This window comes from Phoenix dactylifera, chromosome 12, assembly GCF_051530095.1.
Source record: "Phoenix dactylifera cultivar Ajwa chromosome 12, Ajwa_hap1_PhDact_Kaust_v1.1, whole genome shotgun sequence".
Classification (NCBI taxonomy): Eukaryota; Viridiplantae; Streptophyta; class Magnoliopsida; order Arecales; family Arecaceae; genus Phoenix; species Phoenix dactylifera.
The window spans coordinates 28,284,615-28,311,013 of record NC_143201.1 but is presented as its reverse complement, the minus strand read 5'-3'; the positions used below and the strand labels follow the sequence as shown (position 1 = coordinate 28,311,013).

The window sequence follows — 26,399 nt, the reverse complement described above, 5'->3', positions numbered from 1 at the left end:
CGCTTCACCTCCAATATTGCATAGGCTCTTGACCGTCCAATAAATGGTTTACTCTCTCGTGGCCCAACCTAAGATATAACGGAGTAGGTTTCTAGGTGGAAAGCTGATGGTGCATCATGGAGGATCGACGGCCTTCAATTGGGCTTCATATCCTAAGAGCTTTCACGGTTTACACTCAATTTAGAAAGAGAGATGGAGAGAGTCTGAAGCAAAGATCCACTCTTCCCTTAACATTTTGCTACACCAAATTAAAACAAGAACCCACCAAACTAGGAATATACACAGCAAACCTGCATTGGAAGACCAACCCACTTGCTTCCCCCTCCTCAAACACTAGACATTCGAATTCAGAATAAAACTTTTAGGTTAAAAAAAAAAAAAATTATACAAGAAAAAGGGAAAAGAAGAAACCCATCATGACCTCTATCATGTTGCCATCATCATCAACATCACCACCGTCAAGTATTCCTTCTTACACGGAAGCCATCGCCACCGCTGAAAGCTTCTGCAAGTTGAGCCTCACGACAGTGTCGACAAACATCTTGGTATCCTCCTCCGTGTTTCCCTCCGGTATGTCGACGACGTACGACTCCAGAACGATCGTATATGGCTTCCCGTCGTCCCTTATGAACTCGGTCACCGACGTGACCGAGCGGTAGTTCTTGAGGCGGTGCTCTCCGCCCATGACGCTGAAGCTAAGTATATGCCGCTCATCGTCCAAAATCTCCAGCCTCTCGGTGCTCGTCGATGCAGGGAGGCCGGAGATCACAGTCACTTCCCGTACGCTCCCCACGCCACCATCCCCCGAGGTGAGGTTGCAGCTCTTGATGAAGTGCTTGTACCGCTGCGGGCGGTCGAATCTCCGGACGATGGGCCACACCGCCCGGAGCGGTGCATCGATGCGCTGCGTGATGAGAGACGTGCACGTCCCGGGAGCCCGAGGGAACGAGTGGTGCGCCCGGATGACCTCCTCCAGCCCGGCAAACTCCTCCCGTGTCAGCCCTTGTGGAGGAGTGATGTTGTGAGGCTCCATGGGCAAGCTCTTCTTCTTCTCTTGGGACTTTGAGAGGTGAGGGGGAAGAGATAGTTAACTTCTTTATGTAGAGGCTTGTTTGTTTTCCTTTCTTTTTCTTTTTTTCTGGAGAGACTGATATGCCCTTGCGTATGTACGAATATACGATGCAATAACTAGAATTTCTTTATTGTATGTAAGTTGCAAGACTCTTTTTTGGCTTGAAGTGGTAAGGTGGGGAATGCCCCTTACCAAAGTTTAAAAACTAGGGGCGGGCTGGGGGATTAGAAAAAGGCAAAGAAGTAGTACGTGGTTGGAAAGGAACGAGTCCTCAACTAAATTGAGATGAAGGCCTAGTGGCGAGTAGCAAAAGGGTTCGGGCCAATCGGGCTCTATCGGTCAAGAGGACGAGCATGCAAATCTGAGAGCAAATCTACGGTGATTTCGAGACAAAGGGGGCTAAATTGGGAGCATTGTCGCTTTCGCCGGAACCGGAAGGGCAGAGCTGTAGGTTCGTGGATCATGTGAGCGGAGGAGGGAGGGGGTGGAAGGTGGGGAGTAGAACCTTACGAGTACACGTGCATGGATAGGGTGTTGTGCCGCCGTCGATGGCTGCCATAAAAAAAGTACATTGTTTTATGACCGTCCATCTTCTGATGATAGCTGTCCAAGAATACATAATACTCTACTAGGATGTGCGGAGGAACTAGTTCAGAAGCCCAAATATTCTCTTGACCACACACGTACTCTCTCCCTCTCTTTCTGATGCTCAATCTTTATGTATTCTTATTTCTCTTCGCGCTGAGGATAGAACTCACACCAGAGTCAGCCTCCCCCAAAGTTCTGCGAATATCGTGGAGCAGTGACCGGTCCTCAACTGAGCACCTCTCTTTCCGGATCCACTTGATCACCATGGTCGAGTCTCCCTCGAGAAGGATGCGATCCGTACCTAGTACCCGCTTCATATAGGAGACACCCTCCTAAGCCGCCTGAAGCTCCGCGGTCACCATTGATGAATCAAAAATCCTTCGCCCACCTGCCGCCACAAGTCTGGCGTCATGATCCCTGATAATAAATCCCACACCTCCGCAACTTCCGTCCGTTGCTACGCTGCCATCGAAGTTCACCTTAAGAAAGTCAGGAGGTGGGGGCACCTAGGATATATACCAATATCGTCATGGACGCTGCAAGAGCAGAATGGGGGCCCCAGATGTCCCTGACCAACCCAGTAGATGAAGCCTCAATAGTACCGATGATCTCCGCCGCATGCCGTAGAGCTCGGTCCGCCACCACCCTCGAATGGAGGCTCTCGCCGTCGAAAACCCGTGCATCTCTCTCCAGCCCACAGTGATAGGCCAGATAGGCATCACGAGTCCCCCTCTCCTCTTGTACAGACCCCCAGATCGAGACCTCCAAATGTCGTAGGAACTCCTTAGTGGACGCCTACATCTGCCTCTGGTCAGGCTGAGCTGAAGCACATCTCCATATCTGACTGGCTCTCGGGCACCCAAAAAGAACATGGTAGATGGTCTTCTCCATCGCCTGACAAGCTCCATATCCGGCAGGAACCCTCACTCCCCGCCTGCCTTTGTTGTTCTAGTTTAAACTAAAAATTCCTTAGGCTCCACATTTCTTGTCACCTTGTAGTAAAAAAAAAAAAAGAAATTCAAAAAACATAGCAAATGAATGGATTAGCAGCAAGATTACACGAGTTGAAGCTTGCTAATTTGCAATAGGTTTTGAATTCAAGTATGACGATGGAAACATATGGAATGAAGTAGAAATTATAAGGGTTTGCATGGATATTCATAAGAAAAAGGCAAGCCCGTCATGCAGCCTTGCTGCCATAAAAATATCAAAAGAAAAAAAAAACAAACGCAATTATTTGATATTATATTCCAAGGCATCTATGTTATAAATTGGTCAAATTGAATCATAGAATAAGTTATCCTAGAGAGAGAGTCCATACGGATGTGGAGTAAGGGACAAGTGTGGTATAGTTGAATTGCAAGCAAGCATGAGAGTTTCTACCTGGCAAGCTGAGGCGAACTTGGGCGTCTTCTTCCTGGAAGGATAAGCGGGCCGCTGTGTTCTCCTGAATTTTGACTTACTTGTGCAGTGTTTCTGGGACTCTGCTCTTGGACTTTTTATACATCTCTCGTACAATAATTTACATAGGTCAATAGCTGGATGTATGTGTTCTTTGGCTGGATGTATGTGTCCAATAATTTATGCCCCAAAGTAAGTAAAAAGATCTAAAAAGTTAACGTAAAGGCTTCCGTACGTTTTGGTTCCTTGGATTCAGCTACAATCATGGGTAGAACTTTTTCTTTTTTTTATTTTATTTTTCTGTGGACGCTCCACCCATCCTTTGTGCCGCCGAGAGAAATCACGAGAGGGTAGCCTGGTCCTACTGCAGGTCACTGCATGCCCGGTCTTATTGTAGTTGGAACGGAGCTACAGGCAATCTTTTTTGCGAGACAGATACTTAGTACTAAGTGCATTTGCCTTGAGGAGAATTCTTCAGTTGTGATTGATTGGGTGCAGGGAGTGAACAGATATGGTCATGGTTATCCTCTTATTCGTGATATCCGTAAACTGATTCAGGAGCTGAGCTCTTTTCAGACAGTACATGTATTCCGAAAGGCGAACAGTGCCGCAGACTGGATCGCCTTCTTTGTTATCCGACACTTTCAGAAGATCATCTGAACATTCATGGGAATATTCCCCCTCGTTTGTAGTCTTTACTTGTTTTTGATTTGGCAGGATGTACTCAATACCATTTAAAAAAAAAAAAAAAAATCTCAGTATCCATCCGTGCATTGCCTTTCCTCTTTTTTTTTCTCCAAATTAAAAGAAAGACTGTTTTAATTCGCTGGTGTCCTCAAGAGGCGACGCAAGCGTCAGAACAAGGCACGAAAAATCAGAGTCAAGCATGTTAAAAAAACTAAATAAGGGTCAAATAGTTATCTTGGTTAAATTTGTCAGTGTTTAGAAACTCCTAATTTGCACATCGGCAAAGTTTCATGAACCTATCAGACACCGATGCAGTGGTGTAGCTTGAGTTGGACTCAACCCGGACCCATGTTTTTTAACCTGCTCATTAGATTAGATTAGATTATGATTTATAAATTTAAGTTGGCTCAGACTCGAAAATTCCAACTCCACCTCAATTATGGTTGGGATAGGATGGACCTTCAACCCAACCCAAACTTGACCTTATCCAAGCTAAATACAATCTAAACCAACATAACTTGTCTTAACTCGATTTGCCCCACTATGTAAATAAATAATTTATATCTATATTTTATATGGATTATTTATATTTATGTAATATATATTTAAATTTATTAAATTGTGTATAACTTTACCATTAAAATTCACGAATGATTGAGAATTCGAATTAACAATATTAAAGCAACAAAAAATCCAAAACTTTTTCTTATCTTAAAATTTCTATGAAAACCGGTTAACTCAAATTACATGGCACAATCTAACTCAACCTTACCTAGCTAACCCTATGCAACTGGAATTTAGCTTAAAATAGCTTTTGATTGAGTTGGGTTAAAAAAAAAATCTCAACTTGAGACTAGGTTGGGTTGGGTTGGGTTGTGTTAGAGCTGAGAGATTAGTGGGTGGGTTAGATCAGGTTTCGCCCCTGAGCAGACCCAGCCAACCTAAGTCGCAACCCTACTAATGTAGGGAAACAATTGTACTGATTGGCTTGCTATATATGCAGTAGATCATCTGACTGCTAGGATTTGGAATGATGCTTGGCCATGGAGTTTCGAGGACTGACTTATGCTTGCCGATAGGAGTGACTGTACTTACTTGAGAACTCTGTAATCCTATTTTCTACCAAAATAAAGAGTTCGAATAGTCCTAGAGTAAGACCCTCTTTTAATCCCACATCTTTTGTTTCTTCATAAACAAAAGCACTTTGATCAATCAAGAGTTATTTCGGAATATTTAGCCAAACAAAAATAACTAGTGGAATAAATATTTCAAAAGGAATAACTATTTTTATTCCAATTTTTGTTCCTGAATCAAAAGCAGCCAAAGATTTCTCTTCATAGCTGGACTTCATATCAAACATTGTTAAATTATCTTATTTAATTTGCAAACTGCTTGATGATTTTTTTTTTTTTTTTGAATAACGGTGATCAGTGAGAGAGCCGCCTCATTGAGTTGAACTCCTAAGTTTCTTCCTAATCCAAGCAGTGAGGGAAGGTATAGACCATTAGAACAAAATCACTTCTGATATCCTGCTCCAAGACAGCTCCTATCTTGTTTGTGATGGCTATCAAATTTCTTTATATATATATATATATATATATATATATAATGGATTGTGATGCTTTATAATTTATAGATAAATTTTGAAAGCTAGTCTCATGGTATATAAAAAAAGCTGGAATTAGGGATGTAAAGCGGTGCAGCAAAGAATGGAAAAGGTAGATGTCAAGCTTAAAAGTTGTATAATGTGACAGTTTAATGATTCTTGTTCTTCATTGTAATTGTTCCTGCTTTATTATTATGATTCCTATTTGAACTTTTGAGATTTTTCTTTCGTTTTTTTTTCTGACTAACTATAAATGCCGTGACAACCAATATAATGATTGTAAGTTATAGTTTCTAACCATGTGTGCTATGCCTCCTTCATTGGGTCAAAGATTTAAATCATGAGAAAATGTTGAATGAATGGAGGAACCAATCACAATTGGCTAAATTACTTCTAACAGATAGTGGTTTATTGGTACCACTTGCCATGATGGCGTAGAGAACTTGCAAGAAAGTGGCCAATTGATAACTTTAGAACACTTGCATAACAAATCTCAGCTTTTTCCAATGTATTATGAAGCGCGGAGCAAGCAACACTAATCATGTCCAAGAGAATCTCCAACCCTGCTCTGTGCGGCAAAATTTTTTTATTTACTAAAGTTTGGTATCTACGAGCACTCGATTGCATTTTCTTAATCTGATCATAGGTTCATGGATTAATCATTTCTCAAAAACTGAAAAAAAAAACATGAGCTAATCTAATAATGTTTAGATTATAAAGTTTTCATTATTAGTTGTTGTCTCACGATTCATACCGTTGCCTTCTTCTGTGACGGGCGGATCCTCGAAGAATTTTATATTGTTTGTTATACACATTATTAAGTTTGAAAAGAAAGGCAAATACTCAATATATAGATGGCCATTGAGGCCGACCTTCACCTTCCTCTACCTTCATTACAGAGCCTTAATATTTCAAGCTGCTTGTCATAGACCCATGTCGATGAGATAGGAGGTGCTGTATGAGTTCAAAGGTCTGAACAGTTCTATACCTAATAGCTTAAGCTTTTGGACTGCAAATTCATGCTCAGTGCGTGAGTCATATAAATCCCTTACTAGGGATTCCAGGGCCAAGAGAATCCGGTAGGGTGGAGTAGGACAATGAGCCATTGAAGGGTCCACCCAGCGATTTTTCTGTGTTTACTCCGAAACTTATAGCATTCAGCGTAGGAATAAGCTCCCAACAAAAAACCCCGCCCTATGCTTTAACACTAACAAGTTTGGAGCACGATTGGGAGGTCGGCGGTGCGTGCCCGGAGCATATCTGAGATAGTTGAGCGGCCTCTGACACGATAGATTGATGGAGGATGGATTTGAAGCATGCACGTTCACCCCTGCATTGCCTTGTTCCTCTGGAAGGTGACCTGGAGATGCTTGCTGACCAGAGAAGTGATGGTGCAGTGGAGGGTGAGGATTCGAACAGCTTGTGTGGTGTGCCTGGAGACAGAGGAGTCCATTTACTATGCTCTTATTGAGTGCTCGCGGGCCGGGCAAATTTGGGAGTGTACCACGGCCAACCAGTGGAGGGGGTGGACGACCATTGAGGAGTTCCTATGCTTCTTGGATGCGTCAGTGCGGAGACCCAAGCTTGAGGAGAGGGAGACATGTGCTGTCTACCTAGCTTACCATTGTTGGTTGGACTGGAATGCCTGGGTATTTGAGGATGGCCGCTCTTATCCGAGGGTGGCGGCGGCCAGAGCACTATTTCACGCGACAGAGGTCAATGACTACTGAGCCTTCACCTGTTGGATTGACCAGGGACATCTAGGGCTCCCATTCTACTCTTGCAGTGTTCAGGATTGTACGCGTTTTCTAAGTGCCCTTACCCTCTGGCTTCCTCAAGATGAACTTCGATGGCAATGTGGGCGAAGATGGGAGTTGCGGAGATGCGGGATTCATCATCAAAGACCACGCTGCTAGACTTGTGGTGACAGGAGGAAGGCAGATCTACGACACGTCTGTTGCGTGCGCAGAGCTTAGAGTTGCCTAGGAGGGGTTGTCCTATGCCCGACAGGTATTGGGGGCGGTTCGCATCCTACTTGAGAGAGACTTGGCTTCGGTGATCGCATGGATCCGGCGACGGAGACGTGCCACTGAGGAGAGACTGATGGTCCGTGATATCTGCAGACTTTTGGGAGAGTGCAGCTCCCACCAGGCCATACATGTATACAGAAAGGCGAACGGTGCTGCCGACTGGGTTGCCTTCTTTATGGCTCATCGGCTTTGTCTAAGTAGACCACGAATCGCTACCAGAAGTTTTATATAGTCTTATGTTTTTTTGATTTTGTTGACCGTATTCACGCTCGTCGAATATGTAAGCCGATTGTCCCCCCCCCCCCCCCCCCCCCCCCCCCCCAAAAAAAAAAAAAAAAACATAACTGAAAGGACTTCGGGCGCCATTCTCACTGGCCGTGCCATAACATGGATGCAAGGCTGCAATAACTGTGAAAGTAGGTACGAGCATTCAAAGGAGCGGTTTTGGAGGACATACAACACAAAGCAGTTCTGCATGACTTCTTAATCTAGGTTGCTGTCAACCAATTGAACTCCACATCCCTTGGTGACTCCATCATTTTCCTCAACTCCTCCCATGATTGCAATTTGTTCAAGACTTGGGATGTGGCTTCCAGTCCCACCTGAACTTTGTCTGCCAACCCTGCAACATCTTCTCAAAGGGGATTATTGAGGATAGCACAGATGGTTAGAGGAACTGGGCCTGGAAGAGGAGTGGCATTCTCCATATCATGCGAAAACATCAAGGAAAAATCCAAAAGCCTACATGCATCAACTGCAATTTAACAAACAATTTCCCCAGTAGGATGCTTTCTTCTTGCCAGGCTAGATAACCATTTCTAAAAGACAACTGCTGTAAGAGCTGGCTGCATCTTCATCCCAAATCTCGAACAAAAAAACCAATGCCTGTGACGGAAATACAAACTAGATGCCAATCAGCTCCCTCTCTGGATCCAATTCGGAAGAGGAAAAAAGTACCTTCTCCTTGCTTTATTCCAATCCCTTGAATAAAATACTAAATAATAAGACTAAAATCAGAGCTATAAAAATCCCTTGTTTTCATTAATTTTTTATGATACACAAACTGTGGTAGATGACTAAAGCTGAAACGGAAGATTTGCACCAACCCAGCAAACTGAATTTACTACAACATTGAAAATGGATGCTCAAGTAGCCCAATGTTGGCCCATAACCAAGAATTGAAGTCACAGTAAGATATCGAGACAAAGCACGATTCCACATATCAAGATGGGACCATCCCAGCATCCAGTATAACAGATACAAGGACATCACCCGTCTGCAAGTGCCAGGATACGGCAAGATAGCAGCACAAGGCATTTCGGAAAAAAAAAAAAAAAAACAACACACTTCAGTCCTATAGGTTTTGAATTATGGAACATAAGCACGAAAATTTCTAACCAAAGTTAAGCACTTGCTGCAGGAAACGTAATAATGCTAAGGAGTACATTAGGCAACTGAGATTTAAAAAAGCGTTCTTTTTGATACTCAAAAGATTATTCATACTGAATCCAGACATCAACTCTCTAAATTTGAAAAAAGATTAAATTAAAACAGTGGCAGATAAAAACCGAGTGCAAGTGGATTGCAAGCACACTATATCCCGCCAAGTGTGGGGAATTGTCCAGGATCCTCAATTGAAAGGGCAGCAGCAGTGACTGTGCCTCCCCTGCCAAAACCATCCCCAAATGTTCTGCGATCACCTCGTCCCCTGCCGCGACCGCGACCACGGCCAGCAGGACTGTAATATCTTTCTCCTTCAGCAGGCTTCAAAAACTCATTGATGCTGAAAAACTAACATAGACAAGGAACCCCGACAATCATAATTATACACAGTCAGGAAATTATTCCAAGCAAAGGACAACTACAATAGTCAAACATATTACCTTTCTGGCTCGTTCTCCTCGATCAGCATTCTCCCTCTTTTTACTTGAATCCTTGTCAGTACCCTATCTCGATCATATTTTATGTTAGAACACCTAGTTATAACTATGAGAAACTGGACACATCAATAGGATGGAATATGCAAGGGCAAAATGACTACAATTTAATAAAAGCATCAGCTTTCTTACCAATTTAATAAAGACATCCTCTCCTTTCTTCAAAGAAAGCTGCTGCATGGACTCAAAGGCCTTGTCAAGCTCAACCTTCCTCTCTTCAGGCTTCAATGCAAGCAGTGCTTTTCGTTTCTCCTCCTTTATCTTCTCATACTCCTCTAGGGTCATCTCCTATCCAACCAGTTCAGCCAGTGAATATAGCATGTGCAGACGAACCAATGTTGGAAACAAATGGGAAAAAAAAGTCCCCAAGAGAACTACATACGTGCAAAATGGTAAGATGTAAGTGAAATTGAATGAATTTAAACTAAACATATACAATAAGTGCAAAATGATTTCAATGAGCAACAATTGAATTCATTTGCTTCTCGTGGTTTTCTGAGGGGTATTTCAACAGTCTGTTCCAGTCATGCAATAAACATAAACGCAATGTTTCATGGAGACCAGAGTGCTACAAAAAAAAAAAGGGTGAAACCTGATTTCAATAATACTCATTTTTCAGATTTTAAGACCAATTAGATTTTCCAATACAAGAACTAGATAATTTCCTTCCATAATTCATTTATTTTAGGTCTTGAGTAAACCTATTAAGTAAGCCTGCCAAGCAAACAATTTCCAAGTGTCATAATTTCATTCTGGAATGTACATGTGATTTTCATATATGCAAAAGGTTCTATCAGTTTTCCTACCAACTTCTCTACACAGAATAAAAAATAAAGGATACCTTGTTTCTGGACTATGGTCGAGAAAGCATTGTGAATGAAAGAAGAGGTCAAGACTGGAACCTGCTGCCACTTTTCTAGCAGCACAAAGGAGCATCTACTTGTCGTAATAAAAGGTAGCGGAAGTAGGCCAAAAATCATTTTTGGTTCATCCCCATAAATGACTCCTAGCCACGGAAGTAAACTGTCTAGAGCACAACTTAAATGGACTGGACATAATTAATATCATAACATCATAATTCTGCAGTGGGGTCATATATATGAAACTTACGAATGCATGCACATATGATAAAAAATACACAAAAGCAGGGAAAAATGGAATTTACATGCGCTACCTAATTCAATTAAAGATAAGTTGAGAAAAAGAAATCTAAACTGTTGAATAGAATCTAGAAGAACTAAAATGCCTTAAAAATATATATACTTGAAAAAAAAATCTTGAATAGGATCTAGAAGTACAGAAATGTAACAACTAAGTCAAGAAATGAACAGAAAAATTCAATGACAAGGCTAAACAAGAGCTACCAATGCATGTTTGATCACCAGATCTGAAACTACATCAGCATATTATATACATAATATAAAATTGATAATGTATGGCAGCTTGTTGTATTGCACAAAACATGAAAAACATGCCAATTCTTTGATGCTACCACAAGTATATTTAGGCCGGGTGAAATGGAGCGCTTGCATATGCTGTTGGCTCATGCCATGCAAGCCCCTTTGGATCGGCCGCAAAGTAATAGAAGATATGGATTGCACCCAAGGCACAAAAATTCACTTATGCTTTCAGTAGGACCTGTTGATTCCATTTTCATGACTTCAGCATTTTCATGGTCTTGATTTGGTTTTTGCATACGCTAGAGGTTCCAATATGTGTTTGATCACCAGATCTGAAAGCTACATCATAAGATATTCTACATATGATACATGACACCGAGATGTATGGCAGTTTTCTGAATTGTGCGTGATATGAAGAGCGTGCCAATTCCTTGATGTTGCCACAACAAAAAGTATATGTAGGCCAGGTGAAATGGAGTGCCTGCAATTGCACTTGACTCAGCACTATGCAAGACCCTTTGGATTGGCCATAACATAGCTACTATTAAGTGTATGCCAACAGATAGAAACGTGATTCTATATCATCTGGGTCCATCCATTTTTGGTCTTGACAGTCGAGGCAGTATTGACAGTTTTACTTTGAGTTCTAAAGTTTTGAACAAAATATCAATGAATATTAGGACAATGATAGAAAAATTAAAGCATGCCACGAAACATACACTAAAACATTTTGCGTATGTTGTTTGGATTTACTGGATGTACCATTCAGTTTTTTCGGCTAAAAAGGCTGTACTTTTTAAAAATATATATTAAAAGCTAATGAATATGGTGAAGAATTGAAGTATGACTGCACTATCCAATCGCTTGATAGCTAACTAGTTATCTAACACACGTGTAACAATCCAGAGTAAAAAGATTTTTCTTTAAAAAAGGTTATGAACTTTTTATGATTACCATCAAATGAATTACATTCAAAGAAAGTCTAAATATGACTGCATTTATATATAGCTCATCTAACTCAATGATCCAAGCTTAAAACTTAATTCGAGCTCAATTTTTTTGACACACCCAATTTCTTTTAATGTTCCCAAAGTTTCCAAACGAGTCTATATGCTTAATCTTAAGAAAAAACTTCATGGGTACTAGAAAGCATAGGGGCCCTGTTAACAATAAAATGTCCAAATCTTGAATAGAAACAATTCATTTCCATTCCACACCATCTATTGTAGAAAAGCAATTATATGTAGAATCAAGGTTTACTTTTCTTCTATTTTGGATTTTTAATTTACTTGCAATTGCTATTAAAATAGGTTTCTTCCTCCATTAACTTGTATCTTTCTGAATTTAGGATGATAAATACAGGTTATTTAGATTACTCATAATAATTAGCAAATTATTGCCAAGACTTGGTGAGTCCAAAAATTTACTACGAATGTGTAGCTTGCATTGACGAGGAATGCCACTACATGCATCAAAATTCATAAAGAAACAAATATAACCCAAAATATACACTAATTTTTCACATGTACTTAGAAAATGACAAAATGATCCCAAGATGACACAAAAGCCATATATAGAATAGCAATGGCAAATATGATCAGTCTCAGTCAATTTTTGCTGAAACCACCACAACGGGATTAAAATGGCCAGTTACAATCCAATGAGAACCCAAAATAAGGGGTTAGCGGTTGCTCAATCAGGGCCCATTGGACTGTTTAAAATCAACTGCATGCATGCACCTCCGGTTTCACATCATAAAAGACTAGATTGGCTATATACGGTACAGATAAAAACCCAGCCCCTAAAGAAATAAAAAGTTATTTGGAAAAACAAAATGCTAGATGCAATATTCAAGGCCCTTCTCACCAGCAACAAGTATAGAGAGCTTTAGAAAGTTTTTAATATATGCTTGCAATGGAACCAAAGCAGCACGTCCAAGCTTATGAACCAGCTGGCCAATTGATTCTCTCAAAGGCAAGATGGCAAATCATGGTGGTACATTTACTTATAATGAAACAGTTAAGAATAGTTGTTGCTTATGGCAGAAGGACATAGTAAGTATAGCATTCACTCAACAAAAACTTAATCAATGATGATATATCAAATATTCAAAGAAGCACTATTTTGTTACAGTGTCGCATCCACTTCAGAAAACACTCACTCTCAACCCCACTTCCCAGGTGTTTGCTTACCCAAAAAAACTTTCAAGAGTTTCAGTTCTCCACTTTGAACCTAATGAATCTCCTCCCACGTGACCTCCCGATACAAGATACTAAGCATTGAATAAAGGGGAAAAGAAAAGGCATAATGTTTTCTCTCCTAAGACATAATGAGAAGTTATACCAAAAGAATAATTTAATACAATTCCTAAGGTCCTTCTTGCAAACAACAATAGTATAGAGGGAAATACTTTTGTTCAAGGTGACAAAGACAATAGTAAAAATTTTCTCACATTTGGTACAACATAAAACTAGTTTTCTGAAAACTAGAACAAGAGGACCTGACCAAAATCAAGGTGAGGGCAGGACTCAATGACTGGTCCCCAATCTCTGGTGATTTCACCAACTAAACTAGTTGGCACCCTCACAACATAAAGTTAGTTGATCTGCAAAAACCAACCCCCCATCCCAATAAACTACTGATTCTAAAAAGCCGGCTACATACCCATTCACTCATTTCAAGAGGAGTTTTTTTGCACAAAGTGATATTATAACAAGATGAAGGGATTCCCACATTGTTGATTTGTATATTGAAGCCATTAATTTACATGAGCGGACAAGGAGAAGAGGATATGAAGAGCATTCATTTCCTAAAGAATTGCATTGCACACTTGGAACCTTGGAAAGCTTGCTTAAAGAGTTGGGATTCCGTACACAAGTCCTAAAGAGAAATTTAAAATAATTATAAGAAAACTTAGACAAACCATTGCCTCAAGACAAGCTTAAAAAAAGTTTTAGATTAATGTAAAGTATTAAACTAGCACATCTCAAGTTACATGGAAGTAGTTTTTATATGAAGTAATGAGTATACATCAATGCACCAGGTAATCCCATTACCTATCAAACTTAACAACCATAAGCAAACATGGACTTTGTTCTATGAACAATAGGTGTGTAACAAGTGAAAAGTTGATATAAGCGCTGCTTAAGAAGTTGAAGCGTCAAGATAAATGAAGTATTCAATAAGACGAAGGCAATCTTATGAGACAAGAATGAAAAAGATACCTCAATCAAACTGCACAACCTTAAGCAAAATAAAGAGTATGGATTTAGTTCTATGAACAATGGGTGTGTAACAAGTGAAAAGTTGATATAACCCTTGCATAAGGATTTGAAGTAACAAGATAAATGAAGCATGAAATAGGATGAACGAAATCTCATGAGACAAGATCTAAAAAGATACCCATAAGCAAAATAAAGAGTATGGACTTAGTTCTATGAACAATGGGTGCGTGACAAGTGAAAAGTTGGTATGAGTCTTGCATAAGAAGTTGAAGTGCCAAAATAGATGAGGTACAAAATAAGATGAAAGCAATCTCATGAGATAAGCTCAAACAGATACTTCCCATAAGAACAATCCACACATGAGAAGTAGTTGTCCAGTTGATCCATTGACATGTTTCCAAATTTATTAAGAAGCAGCGATCCTCCGCGTGAAAGAGCCAGAAGAAAAATATGGGAGGCAGTGGCTTGCACTATGATCACTGGAAAAATTTAGAAACAGCTCAGATCCACAACCCCTTCGTATGCCATGAGTTTAATCTTTTGATTTATTCTATGTTCCAAACCTGATGGACAAATCTGGAGCCTCTCTAGGACAGGAGTTGAAAGTAGGCTTTGTAGTGAAAAACTAGGACATCATTTTAGAGGGATTTAGAGTAAACTAGTCAGGTTTTTTCAAAGAAAATGTACCGGAACTAAAGTGGCTATGAGGCACAAGTACTATAATAATTAGAACCAAATGATGCATTTCACTAGGAGTTCTTTTAGAAATGCAAAATTCAAAATTATGCAAGTAATAGAATTACCCAGTTAAAAATTGGTCTAGTAATGATGATGGCTAAAATCAAGGGAGCACATGAGCGTAACAATTAATAGAGAATATATGATCTTAGAAAAGAATAGGTCACCCTATTCTTGAAGGACTCAATGGACAAGAAAGTTTCATCAGAGATGAAATTTGGGTTGCTTTAAGTAACACTGTTTTCAGAGATTGTTCATCTGAGAGTTGATGGATGGGCAACAGTGGAAGCCAAAGGAGCAAGAAAAAGCAGGTAAAATGTAAAAGTAGAGCAATCAATAGGGTCAAATGCATGTTAGCATAGAGCTGCATAACAGAAATTAATCAAAGCACCCTCCATTATTGCAACAAAAGACTACCTTATGTCATATAAGTCTTGTTGCTATGCCACAATAAATATTCCTCAACCCTTTTTTTGTTGATGATACAAAACTGATATCTAATAAGGATCATGCTATTAGCCACCTATAAAAATTTTGGCAAATAACAAACAAGATAATTTAAATTTTCTTTTAAAAAGTACAAAAAATGGCTAAGTACAAAAGAAAACAAAGATCTTTCACCTCTAACCAATATAAACATCCGAATCATCTAAATGATTATCTAGTTACTCTTTATTAATATAATTCCATCTTACTAACTGCATTTCCAAGAACACTTGTTCTGTGGAACCCTCTCCAACATAGTGTAGGTGATGACTGACCCAAAGTTTTAATATACATTCCTTCCTATGTCATATCATATCCCTAACTACGAGAACCAACATTTCCAAAGCGATCCAAATCTAGGTAGTTTGTCTTGTACCACACCAAATCTACACGACATCAGGATAGTTCGGCTATTTGGGTTGGTTTAGCTTATAAAAACTTCTTCGTCCTTTCTTCGGCCGCTTTGACTGCACTTGCTCTCGTCCCCTTCTTCGATGCTAACACAATAGTCCTTCAGCAATGCTGAAGATGGCATCATCATTCTGAATTGATGCCATAGAAACCCTCACACAGGGTGCAATCAAGTCGAGTTAAGTAGCTAGAGGCTTGACTCAATTCAAAATATTCAGTCTCAAAACTCGACTTGAGATTGATCAAGTTTTAATATCCAAACTCGAACTCGATTCAGTCAAAAAAACGTAATACTCGAGATCGACTTGACTCGACTCGACTCGAATATCAACTGAGCTATACTCGAGCTTGAGTTCGAGCTCAAATTTGAGCCTTAATCATAATTACAAAATATGATTAAAATTTAGATATTCGGTCAAATTAAAAAAAACAAATATGGTATTTTTAAAATATTAAAATAATAATATATATTATAAATATAATATAATATTATTAAATATATATATATATACACTTGACTAGGTTTGCAAACCTTCAAGCCAAGTATTTTGCTACTCGAGCTCAACTTGAGCTCAGTAATAGCCGAGTCAAGTCAAGTTGAGCTTGGATAGCTCGCAAGCTACTTGGCTCATTTGAACCCCTAGCCCACACCATCATCTCCACCTCCAATCGATGGTTGGGGCTAGAAATTGAGACCTTTGATTGATACCACTGGCAAGGTAAGCCCCTCTTTAGCTCTCTTCCCCTCTTTATAGCCCTCCTCTTTTTTTTCTCTCTATCTCCCTCCCTCACCGCCCCTCTCTCTTGTCCTCCCACACCTCCTCTTCCCACTCGCCATAAGCCCCTCTCCCTCCCTCTCCTTCTCTCCCTCCCTCTCCTCCCCCCTCCCCCATGGTTCGGTGCACCTAGGATTGGTATGGTACGTATCGATACCGCATCGAACCGGTCGCTAGCTAATACGACCTCTAGTACTGCTTTGGTGAATCTTAATAAAAACTATCTAGTTACTATAGTTAGGAGAACATGTCAAAAAGCAAAAAATAGTCTTCTCTTATATATCTGAAATAAGAGAGGTAAAAAGAGGTGAAGTTTGCAGTGATGCACTTAGTCAATGGCATGCTGCCTGGGTAGAAATACAAGTGTAAATTACCTGAATTCTTTAATATATAAAATGATTCATGAGAAAACATAATCAAAGTTGCTATGGAGATTTATGTGCCAGCTCATTGTTTTCAATTTAATGCTATTGTATCTTCCTCCTATTTTCCTCTTTTCTTTACCTTCACTTTTAGCTTGTGAGGCTAGTTTTAGTTGGAAGGATGATCATAAATTATGTAGCGCATACTCAAATCCTACTTAAGTTATGATTGGACCAATGCATGATTCTTCAAGTATGATCTCCAAATAATACATAAAAATTGGAGACCATTGAGACCATTGAAACAAGATCAATTTCAACCATGGTACGCCAAACCAGCCCAAACAAGAAAGTACGGAGCATACCATACCGTATCGATTTGATACCGATACTCATATCGTACCGTACCGACACTATGCTAGTGTGGCACTGGTAGAGGATTCAGTTCCAAGACGGTGAACCTTGATTTCGACAATGCAAAATGCATTTTGTTGAACAACAAGAACACTAACTTCATTTTAACTTCTTTTTTTGTTGTTGTTACAACTTTGAGATGACTCTCAAAGTTGATGTTCTAGCATATTTGCAGCTAGGTACAAACTCGAGTCAGAAAAATACCATACACCGACAAAGAAACAAACTAGACTAATGACATTACTGGGCATGTGAATGCTTCCATAGGATGTAAAGAAAGAAATGCTTTGCTGCATTGCCAAAGGAGTTTTTGGGGCCCAATCATCCAACATATAATCCACTAGTAAATAAAGAAACGGATATAAAAGTGGTGACAGGCATACCTCCTCTTCTGGCTCTTTTTCATCTGCCTCGTTTACTTCACCCTCCTTGTTATCCTTATTTGCCTCAGAGGATGGTGCATCTTCCTGCTCTGGCTGCTTCTCAGGGCTTACAACCTTCTCATCAGTGTTCACACTACCCTCTGTCACCCTATTCCGTCAAACATTTATAGCAGTGAGTGTAACTCCATAAAGAAAAAGGCATATCTAAATAAAACCCATAAAAACAACATTATCCCATGAAAGATGCATCTTAACTGTGCAAGCGCATCATCAGTCGAAGTTCCCCAATTCGCACGCCCTGCACCTTCCCGTTTCATCTCATAACCGCGGCCAGTTCCGCTGCGTCGCTCATAAACCCTCCGTAGAGGTCGTCCAGAGTCAACCCCAGCCTCTTCGTTGCCATATCCGCCGCGCCGACCACCACGGTATGGCTGCCTTTGTGAGGCATGACCTCCACGCTCCCTCTCAAAAGCTTTGCCAGCATCCCCCCCCTCGCCAATGCTGCCGCTGCCATAAGTCCCAGTAAATCCATCGGCATTCCCATCACCAAATTCTCTATTTGGTCCAACCCTACCTCCACGCCCACCCCTACCACGCCCGGGTCCACCTCGACCGGCACCACCTCGTGCTGGTGGTGCATTGCTCCTCGCCTCCCTCACTGTAAATCCAAACACGCCAAAAGGAAAACAGAAAGTAACCGTGAATATAAAACTCGGCAAGGTTTAACAAAAAAATCCAGAATAAAAATCCCAGATTTAATTTAAAAAATAGCTCCGAGCGACAAAAACTAGGAAACTGTCACAGAAGAACCCATTGACAAAGAATGACACAGAAACGTTCGAACGACATATAGAACCCACCGGCTTGGACAGGAGGAATCGGCTTGGACGGAAGCTTGGCGGCCGCCGGAGGGGCAGCGGCGGGGGCGGGCTTCTTGGTGGCGATCTTCTGCAGCTGGACGGCGATCAGCTGAGAAGGATCGTCGTTGTCGTCGTCTCCTAGGAGATCGAAAGGGTTCGCGGAGGCCATGTCCGAAGGTTGGGAGGGGGGGGGGGGGTTACAGGCGGGATCGGAGGGGATCGCAGAAACCCAACGCAGGGATCAACGGAGGGAGAAGATGATGATTCTGGATGAATCGATCGCCATCAAATCCTAGGATCGACGCGAAGAAGCTCCCTTCGGATTGGATTGGACAGAGCTAGGGTTTTTGGGGCGGCGGGCAGGAGCGTGCGAGAGCACGAGAAGAAGTGAAGAACCCTAGCCGATACCGACGGCCTAATATCGGGCAGGCACCTGCCTCGAACTTATAGTTCTAAATACACCCCCCCGATTGCTCAGGACACCCCCCAAAAATTAAAAAAAAATTAAATACTCTCTACACCCCCCCATTTGCTAAGGACACCCCTAAAAAATTGAAAAATCCTAAATTACCCTTCACCCTCCCCACCCCCTCACCTAAATTGCTCTCTACACCCCCCAAACCCCCCCCAACCCCGCTCTTCCCCTCCAAAACTCCACTCCAGCCGGCTTCTCCCTTCCCCCCAAAAAACTTCGCCTCAAGAACCTCAAGCACCTCGCCGGCGGCCAAACCCCCTCCGTCTCCCCCTTCTCCCTCGCCCAAAACCCCCCCGTTCCCCCTTCTCCCTCTCGTCGCCGGCATTCTCCCCTTCTCCCTCTCGTCGCCGGCATTCTCCCGGAACCACCTCCCCAGCCATCTCCCGAGCAACGAGCACCTCGCCGGCGCCTCCACGACCACGTCGAGGTAGCTCCCCGCCCCCCCGCCTCCAGTGCTCCGTTCGGCACTGGATCGCCGAACAGAAGGGTTCTGTTCGGCTGAACAGTGCCGAACAGAAGCCCTCTGTTCGGCAACACTCAACCGAACAGAAGCCTTCTGTTCGGCTGCACGGTGCCGAACAGAAGCCTTCTGTTCGGCTGCACGGTGCCGAACAGAATGGTTCTGTCCGGCTCTGTGAAGCCGAACAGAAGCCTTCTGTTCGGCACTGTGCAGCCGAACAGAAGGGTTCTGGTGCGTGCCGTGCTGAATTTTGTGCCGAACATTTATGTATGCAATTGAATTATTTTCTTTGATATAGCCTAACATTGAATTTCTATATTTTCAGACATGGATCCCCGTCCCGCCGGAGTTAGACCTACGGCGTCAGCTAGGAGACGTCGTGCTAGGATTGCTTCTCCCGAGCCTGCTCATATGCCATCGGACTCTCCTGAGTCAGAGCATGATGATATGCCCGCTAGGGGCGAAGACGATGAGTCCGTTGGACCATGTCCAGGAGGTCCAGAGGATGAGTCCGTCCTGATCAGTTTCAGGACGCATATAGCAGCTTCCATCTGGAGGCAACAGGTATTGTTTATTTGTTATAGCATTATATTTTGTTTATTGATGTTTTATAAAGTAGTAGTAATTATACATTTATATTACAGGAACGAGCTCCACTAAAGTGCATGAACCATACTGCCAAGGTTGGTGAATGGAAGTGGTGGTCTTCAAACCAACCAAATACCAGGTTCAGAGCACTATTGAGGCAGTCGGGCCTCGTAGAGTTAGTACAGTGCTCTTATCGATTCATCGATAAGATTCTGATTTCGGGCTTCGTAGAGAGATGGCAGCCCGAGACGAACACCTTCCATATACCATTTGGCGAGATCACTATCACGTTGGATGATGTATCCGCCATTTTAGGGATTCCTGTCGCAGGTTCCTCAGTATCAGTTTCTCCTGAGAGGATGAGTGATCGGGATGCTGAGGAGCTACTTGTGGAGTTGTTGGGGGTGTCAGCTGGAGACGCGCGTCAGGAGGTACTGTCATCGCGCGGTCAGTCTGTGAGGATGGAGTGGCTGAGGACTCAGTTTCACTCTGTATCTGATAGAGACAGGCAGCAGAGGATAGAGTGTGCAGCACGAGCCTATTTGTTATTTTTGTTAGGCTGCACACTCTTTGCTGATAAGAGTGGGACCAGGGTGCCTATAGCGTATCTGTGTTTACTGCGGGATCTGGATAGGGTGAGCACATATGCCTGGGGTACAACTGCCTTAGCATATTTGTATCGGCAGTTGGGGATTGCGTCGAGGTCATCAGTGAGACAGATCAGTGGTTATATGACGCTTCTGCAGGCATGGATTTATGAGCATTTTCCAGCACTCAGTCCTCACCCGTCGCTCGAGTATACTGATGCCAGTCCCCGCGTGCACCGCTGGATGCCCGGTACTCCATCCCGTACCACGATGGACCATTTAGTGGTTCTACGTGAGTCATTGGACCTTTTGAGCATCGATGAGGTACGTATCATATTACCATTTGCTTGTGTTTGTCAGTACATTTAATATGCGATATAGTATAAAACTGAAATGGACCTTTTGTTTTACAGGTTATTTGGGATCCCCATCATCGGCTTCGGGGAGATCGCCCATATATACCCGTCGCATTTTTTAGTGGCTCCATCAAGTGCCTTGATATCGTAGAACCCTATCATCCAGAAAGGGTTCTTAGACAGTTTGGTCGTATTCAGACCATCCCTCGAGCGCCACTAGCCCCTACGCGAGCCAACAGAGGTTCCACAGCAGGCTCGTACCGGATACATTACTCCTATATGGATCAGCTTTGGGAGCGGTGGGAGGACCACGTGCTGAGCCAGGCGAGCAGGAGCCACCCAGTTACCCGGCCATCAGACAGCGTACCGGGATACATGGAGTGGTATCTCCGTATCACGCACGTTGCAGTTCAGCCTCCTCATCTGCGCTCGAGTACTCATTCTGGAGCTAGGGGAGGTCATGATGATGCTGACATGCACCGGCGGCGTAATGCAGCTGCACTCGGTATCAGTACCGACATTGTACGGATGGGTCCCTCAGAGGCTACGTCACTAGGTGCCGGGCACCTATATGATGCTATTTCTCAGATGCATCAGGTACTTCTGGGTGATGAGCCTGGCCCGAGTACAGCACCCTCTCATTTGGATCCAGGACCCTCTCATTCGGACGTACAGCAGTACACGCGTCGACGATGGCGTCATAGGGATTGATGATGGAGCCTTTGTAATCTTTGTAAAGCCTTTGATATTAATGAAAAATATATATTTTTGGTACATTTACGTGTAATCTTTGTAAAGCCTGGCCCGTTCTATTTTACATAAATATAACAGTGCACATAACAATCAATCTAACAATGCGAAGACAGATATTTTTTGATTTATATTGATGATGGAGTTTCAAAAATTGTACATATATAAACAATCAATCTAACTCTACTGTCTTGCCTCCACCTCCCCCTAAGGAGATGGAGTCCCGTGGGGGGTTTGACCCTGAATCTGATACGACTGATGTTCTGCCTCCACCTCCCCCTGAGGTACCTCCAAATGTTGTTCCAATCAAAGCTGACCCTGGACAAAGTTCCCCTCCAAAAAAGGCAGCAAAGCCTAAGAGGGTGCCAGTGGCAAGACCTGGCCTTGCAAGGAGAGGGCAGCCGATTAACCTCTTAACCAAGAACATCACAGAGCCCTCTTTTCCAACAAATGTGTTAATCATCTGCTCAAGCTTGTCACCGTTAAGTTCTTGTACATCAGAAAGGTCTATTAGTTCCCCTGTTTGATTTGTTTGCTCCCACCAGCTCTTAAGTATGTTTCTGTTTACATCTGAAATCTCAACGGAAACAACAGTCGTCATATGTATTCCCAGCTGATGATGGAGTTTCACAGTACATGACTCTAAGAGCCCCAAAAAATTTACAACTTTCAAAAATTGTACATATATAAATAATCAATCTAACTCTACTGTCTCGCTAATTATAACATTAGGTGAGATGCTCTCTTTGAACTGTTGAATCCGTGCTTCATATGAATTTTCCCATCCGGTAGCACAAGGAAGATGATATTTTCGCCAGTTGGTCGCTACTGGCGGAACGGGATGTCCCGGCAACAAGAACACCTTCAAAATTAGAAATAAGAAAATATTAATAGCTACAAAATTATAAATAAGCAAAATTAAATATTCGCAAGTGTTGTGAACGTAGTACCTCAACAAAATGATTTCCATTTACGAATCCGATAGCGATATCTTTGCGGGATAGAAGAGGTACTGGCACAGAACGGAGAGGTAGGAAGGTCAGACATTGTTGCAACGAGAGATGGTATAGGACAACATTATAGCAGGATGCTATAAGATGACCCATGTCCGGCATAGTCATCCATCTGTTATATGGTGGACAATCATCATAATATGATAATGCATGAGTGATCTCAGCAATCGTCCCTTCCACACCATATAATGTGCGATAGTGGTCCGAATGACATTGCAACTCTTGCAATAAATCCTTCCTAACACGCACCCAGTCATCTTCTCCAAATCCCAGTAAGTCAGCTATTGCCCTAAATCCGCAATTCCCATCAGCTTTTACATCCTTGATATGCTGGATGTATGGTCTCAAGGCAGAAGGAATAGCATCAATATAGATAATGGGCGTATGTGACTGGGCTCTAGTACGAAAAATCTGCAAATAATATCAAATGATAGAAAATATGTAACAATGGCAGAACATGTCCCGTATCGGCACATCTCGGCACGGCACATCCCGTGTCGGCACATCTCGGCACGGCACATCCCGTATCGGCACATCTCGGCACGGCACGTCCCGACATGTCCCGTATCGGCACATCTCGGCACGGCACGTCCCGACATGTCCCACAGGCAGTATCCAATTTCTTTCCTCTTAATGCAAAAGGGCATCCACACTTCTTTGTCCCACAGGCAGTCTTTATTCGCTTTTCTTTTGTGGTTCGGTACGTCCCACCCCTCTCACAACCTAACGTAATTCTGGGTTTCTTAGAAATGGTACCTGCATCGGATGATTTGATTACAACAACAAAACCATTTCGCCTCCCAGCTTCACGACACCAATTACACAAGTCCTCTCTACTCTTGAAGATCTATACATTAAACAATTTATGTAAGTACACAGTTGTAAAAATAGCTCGCTAAACTAATACAAAATTGCACAATATATTATAATACCTCGTAAGTTGTAAATTCGCTTGTGTAATCCAGTACAAATTCTGATCCAATTATACTAGATTCGGTTGTAGCATAGCCCTACATATAAAATAATTTATCATCAAGAATTAATGAATCAGAGGATCTGTTCGGCACAAAATTCAGCACGGCACGCGATTTGGCACGAGAAGGCTTCTGTTCGGCTGCAGAGTGCCGAACAGAAGCCTTCTGTTCGGCTGCAGTGTGCCGGACAGAAGCCTTATGTTCGGCACTGTGCAGCCGAACAGAAGCCTTCTGTTCGGTAGAGCGTTGCCGAACAGAAGGCTTCTGTTCGGCACTATGCAGCCGAACAGAAGCCTTTTGTTCGGCGATCCAGTGCCGAACGGAGCACGAACCGTGAAAAAAAAAAACTTTCGAAACAAGGTGGAACATGTACCTTTGCGGCCGATTCTTCGTCCCAAATCACTAGTTGCTTGTCCATGCTTCGAATGGGGCTTAAATCTCCTTCAAAGATCGCCTAAACGATGTAAATGGATCGAGGGGTTTAAGGGGGGTTTGAGGGGTGGTTTTTTTTTTCCTTTTCAAAACGAAACGGAGGAGGAGATGGAGGAGGAGGAAGGGGGGTGTACTGAGAAAATTTCAAGGGCAATATGGTAATTACACTAAAGGTTAGTTTGGGTATTTTTTTTTTGGTTTTTGGGGGGTGTCCTGAGCAATCGGGGGGGTGTATTTAGAACTACCCATTAGTTTAATATACTTTAATGTGAAATGACCTATTGTATGCTTTACAAGAGATAATTTACGAGAATGCCATGCCAAATTAGCCGTTTGATTGGTGATGAGGGGAGGCGGAAGGATGGGTTTCCTCGTCAATCGTCGGGCTTGTCCCTTACTGACCGCACGGTCGAAATCGTGCGGTTGAGATTCTTCCGAATTATTAGTTTTAGCTGACCTTTTAACATCAGAAGCTGGAATTTGGCATTGTTCGAAGACGAATCTGCAGCGGGAGGTCAAATTTGGGCCGAGTTGGTTCAACTCATGTGGGATCCGTAGAGATCCTTTTCCCAGCCCAATAACATGAATTTCTTTCTTTCTTTTTTTTTTTTTTTTTGGGATAAAAACGGCAATTCATATGGCTCTAACGTGAGTACATCCTGCCAAGTCAAAAGAAAACAAAAAATACAAATAGGAAGCGGAACTCCCTGGAATGTTGTGCAACATAAGAGGCGACCCAGTCTGCTGCTCTGTTCGCCTCTCGAAAAATGTGTAATGCATGAAACTTATCCATCTCCATAGCCAACCTGTGGGTCTCCCAAATAATTAGGTAACTATCTACGTACTTATCCGCACCCCGGATCCAAACTATAACAATAAAATAGTCCCCCTCAAGGTGCACCCGCTCGGCCCCGAGCACCTACCTCACATAGAATATGCCGGCCCAGGCTGCCCACAGCTCTGCTCCAGCAACAGTGAGACCTGTCGTGCCCCGGCCACCCGTTGTAATCAAACTCCCAAAATGGTCTCTGATAACAAATCCAACCCCTTCTGACTTCTCATCCTTCGCCACACTGCCATCAAAATTCATCTTGAGATAACCAAGGGGTGGGGGCACCCAAGAAACAATGGCAAATCTGGGCGCTGAAACAGCACTGCGGGTACCCCAGATATCCCTAGTCATCCCAGGTGAAGGCAAGAATACGGTTATTAGGAAAAACCTAGTTCTTATGGAGACAACCTGATCTAAAGGGATGATTTATCCGGTGATAGGCCTCAGATCGAAACCAGTTCCTCTCGGTACGTAACATCTCCTGGGCCCCTCCCTAAACCTAGGGAGGCGAGTGCTGATGCCGCAGAGAATGCAACTGACTCCACCTCTCCAACACCTCCTGCACCTATCTCTCTGCATCACCGGAGATCTTCAACTGTTTTTGTTGCTGTTTCAGGCTCGGCGGAGCTCACCACCTTCAGAGGGCTAGGGGATTGGCACTGGCTGTATCTGGCCCGTCGGATTCTATCGTCAGTAAGGAATGAGTGGAATCGTCACTTCTATCGGTGGCTCTCATGTCTCAGCAAGTTTAACACGGAGCTGGTGAACCCAAGCCAAACGCCATTAATGTCCTGCCCTGTCTCTGTACAATCGGAGGTGAGGGCCTCTTCGCTCGCAGTTCGACGGTTATCCCCCCTGATCGACCTCTTCAACAGTGATCTGATGTTTTTGACCTCAAATCACCATCGTGCCTTTCTCGCAATGATGGGTTCTTTTCAAACCCCTAGTGCTTCTCCTAGACCTATTCGCCCGAGCAAGAGGTCCTCCTCTCACGCCCGAGCAACAGTGATTTGTTGTGTGGCCCACTGCATTCCCCCTTGGTCCATCTGCCTGTAGATCTGCTGGACTCTTCTGCAAAGCTGGCCTGCAGGCCCAACCCCGAGGTCGTGGAGCATTATAGCGGAAGTGGGCCTTTGGATCCGCTGAGCCCTTCTATAGAGCTGGCCTGCAGGCCCAACCCCAAGGTCGTCAGCGCTTCCTGCAGCCTCGTGGAGCATTATAGCGGACGCGCTTGGAGGAGCTAAATGGCCCTGTTGTCTCCCCTGTGAGTTGTGAGAGTTAGGCTGACCCAGGATTATGTGAACTAGGGCTGGGCTGAAAAGATCCCTGATACTTCTTCTCGTGTTCAGCCTAAAAATATTGGTGACTTGATGCCAGATTGCACGAGACATGGACTCTTCTACGGCCTTACCGTCCCTCGGGTGATCATTGGGTTCTAGAAGGAAGCTGAGAGAGAAGGCTCTTCGCTCCGTCAAACTAGCAACTTCCAAATTAATGTCAGCTTAGGAGAAAGAATATGGTTTTGTCAGATTCTGATTGTGAGTGCCATTGCTGCTA

The 26,399-nt window shown here is 42.8% G+C and overlaps 2 protein-coding genes and 1 long non-coding RNA gene across 3 annotated transcripts; all 3 read right to left on the bottom strand.

Annotated features, from left to right (window-relative positions):
- Positions 1 to 326: 326 nt before the first annotated feature.
- LOC103709545 (abscisic acid receptor PYL2) lies at positions 327 to 1,138 on the bottom strand. Its single transcript, XM_008794952.5, has one exon. It carries the CDS (start codon positions 1,031 to 1,033, stop codon positions 473 to 475), a length of 561 nt encoding a protein of 186 aa, XP_008793174.1. The 5' UTR covers positions 1,034 to 1,138; the 3' UTR covers positions 327 to 472.
- Positions 1,139 to 8,844: 7,706 nt separating this feature from the next.
- LOC103709543 (RGG repeats nuclear RNA binding protein A-like) lies at positions 8,845 to 18,802 on the bottom strand. Its single transcript, XM_008794950.6, has 6 exons — positions 18,376 to 18,802; positions 17,771 to 18,173; positions 17,516 to 17,663; positions 9,454 to 9,609; positions 9,268 to 9,330; positions 8,845 to 9,175 (listed from the first exon to the last, which is right to left on the bottom strand). Exons 1-6 carry the CDS (start codon positions 18,542 to 18,544, stop codon positions 8,978 to 8,980), a joined length of 1,137 nt encoding a protein of 378 aa, XP_008793172.1. The 5' UTR covers positions 18,545 to 18,802; the 3' UTR covers positions 8,845 to 8,977.
- Positions 18,803 to 22,046: 3,244 nt separating this feature from the next.
- On the bottom strand, positions 22,047 to 22,710 carry LOC149751581 (uncharacterized). Its single transcript, XR_016398016.1, has 2 exons — positions 22,542 to 22,710; positions 22,047 to 22,453 (listed from the first exon to the last, which is right to left on the bottom strand). It is a non-coding gene; the product is annotated as an uncharacterized LOC149751581 (long non-coding RNA).
- Between the last annotated feature and the right edge of the window lie 3,689 nt (positions 22,711 to 26,399).

Bases quoted from the DNA above. Each gene is read 5' to 3' on its own strand.
- LOC103709545 (XM_008794952.5), bottom strand. From the start codon at position 1,033: ATGGAGCCTCACAACATCACTCCTCCACAAGGGCTGACACGGGAGGAG.
- LOC103709543 (XM_008794950.6), bottom strand. From the start codon at position 18,544: ATGGCCTCCGCGAACCCTTTCGATCTCCTAGGAGACGACGACAACGAC. The intron at 17,664-17,770 runs GTTAAGATGCAT...TTGACGGAATAG, and splicing joins ACTGATGATGCGCTTGCACA to GGTGACAGAGGGTAGTGTGA. The intron at 9,176-9,267 runs GTAATATGTTTG...TGTCTATGTTAG, and splicing joins GAGGAGAACGAGCCAGAAAG to TTTTTCAGCATCAATGAGTT.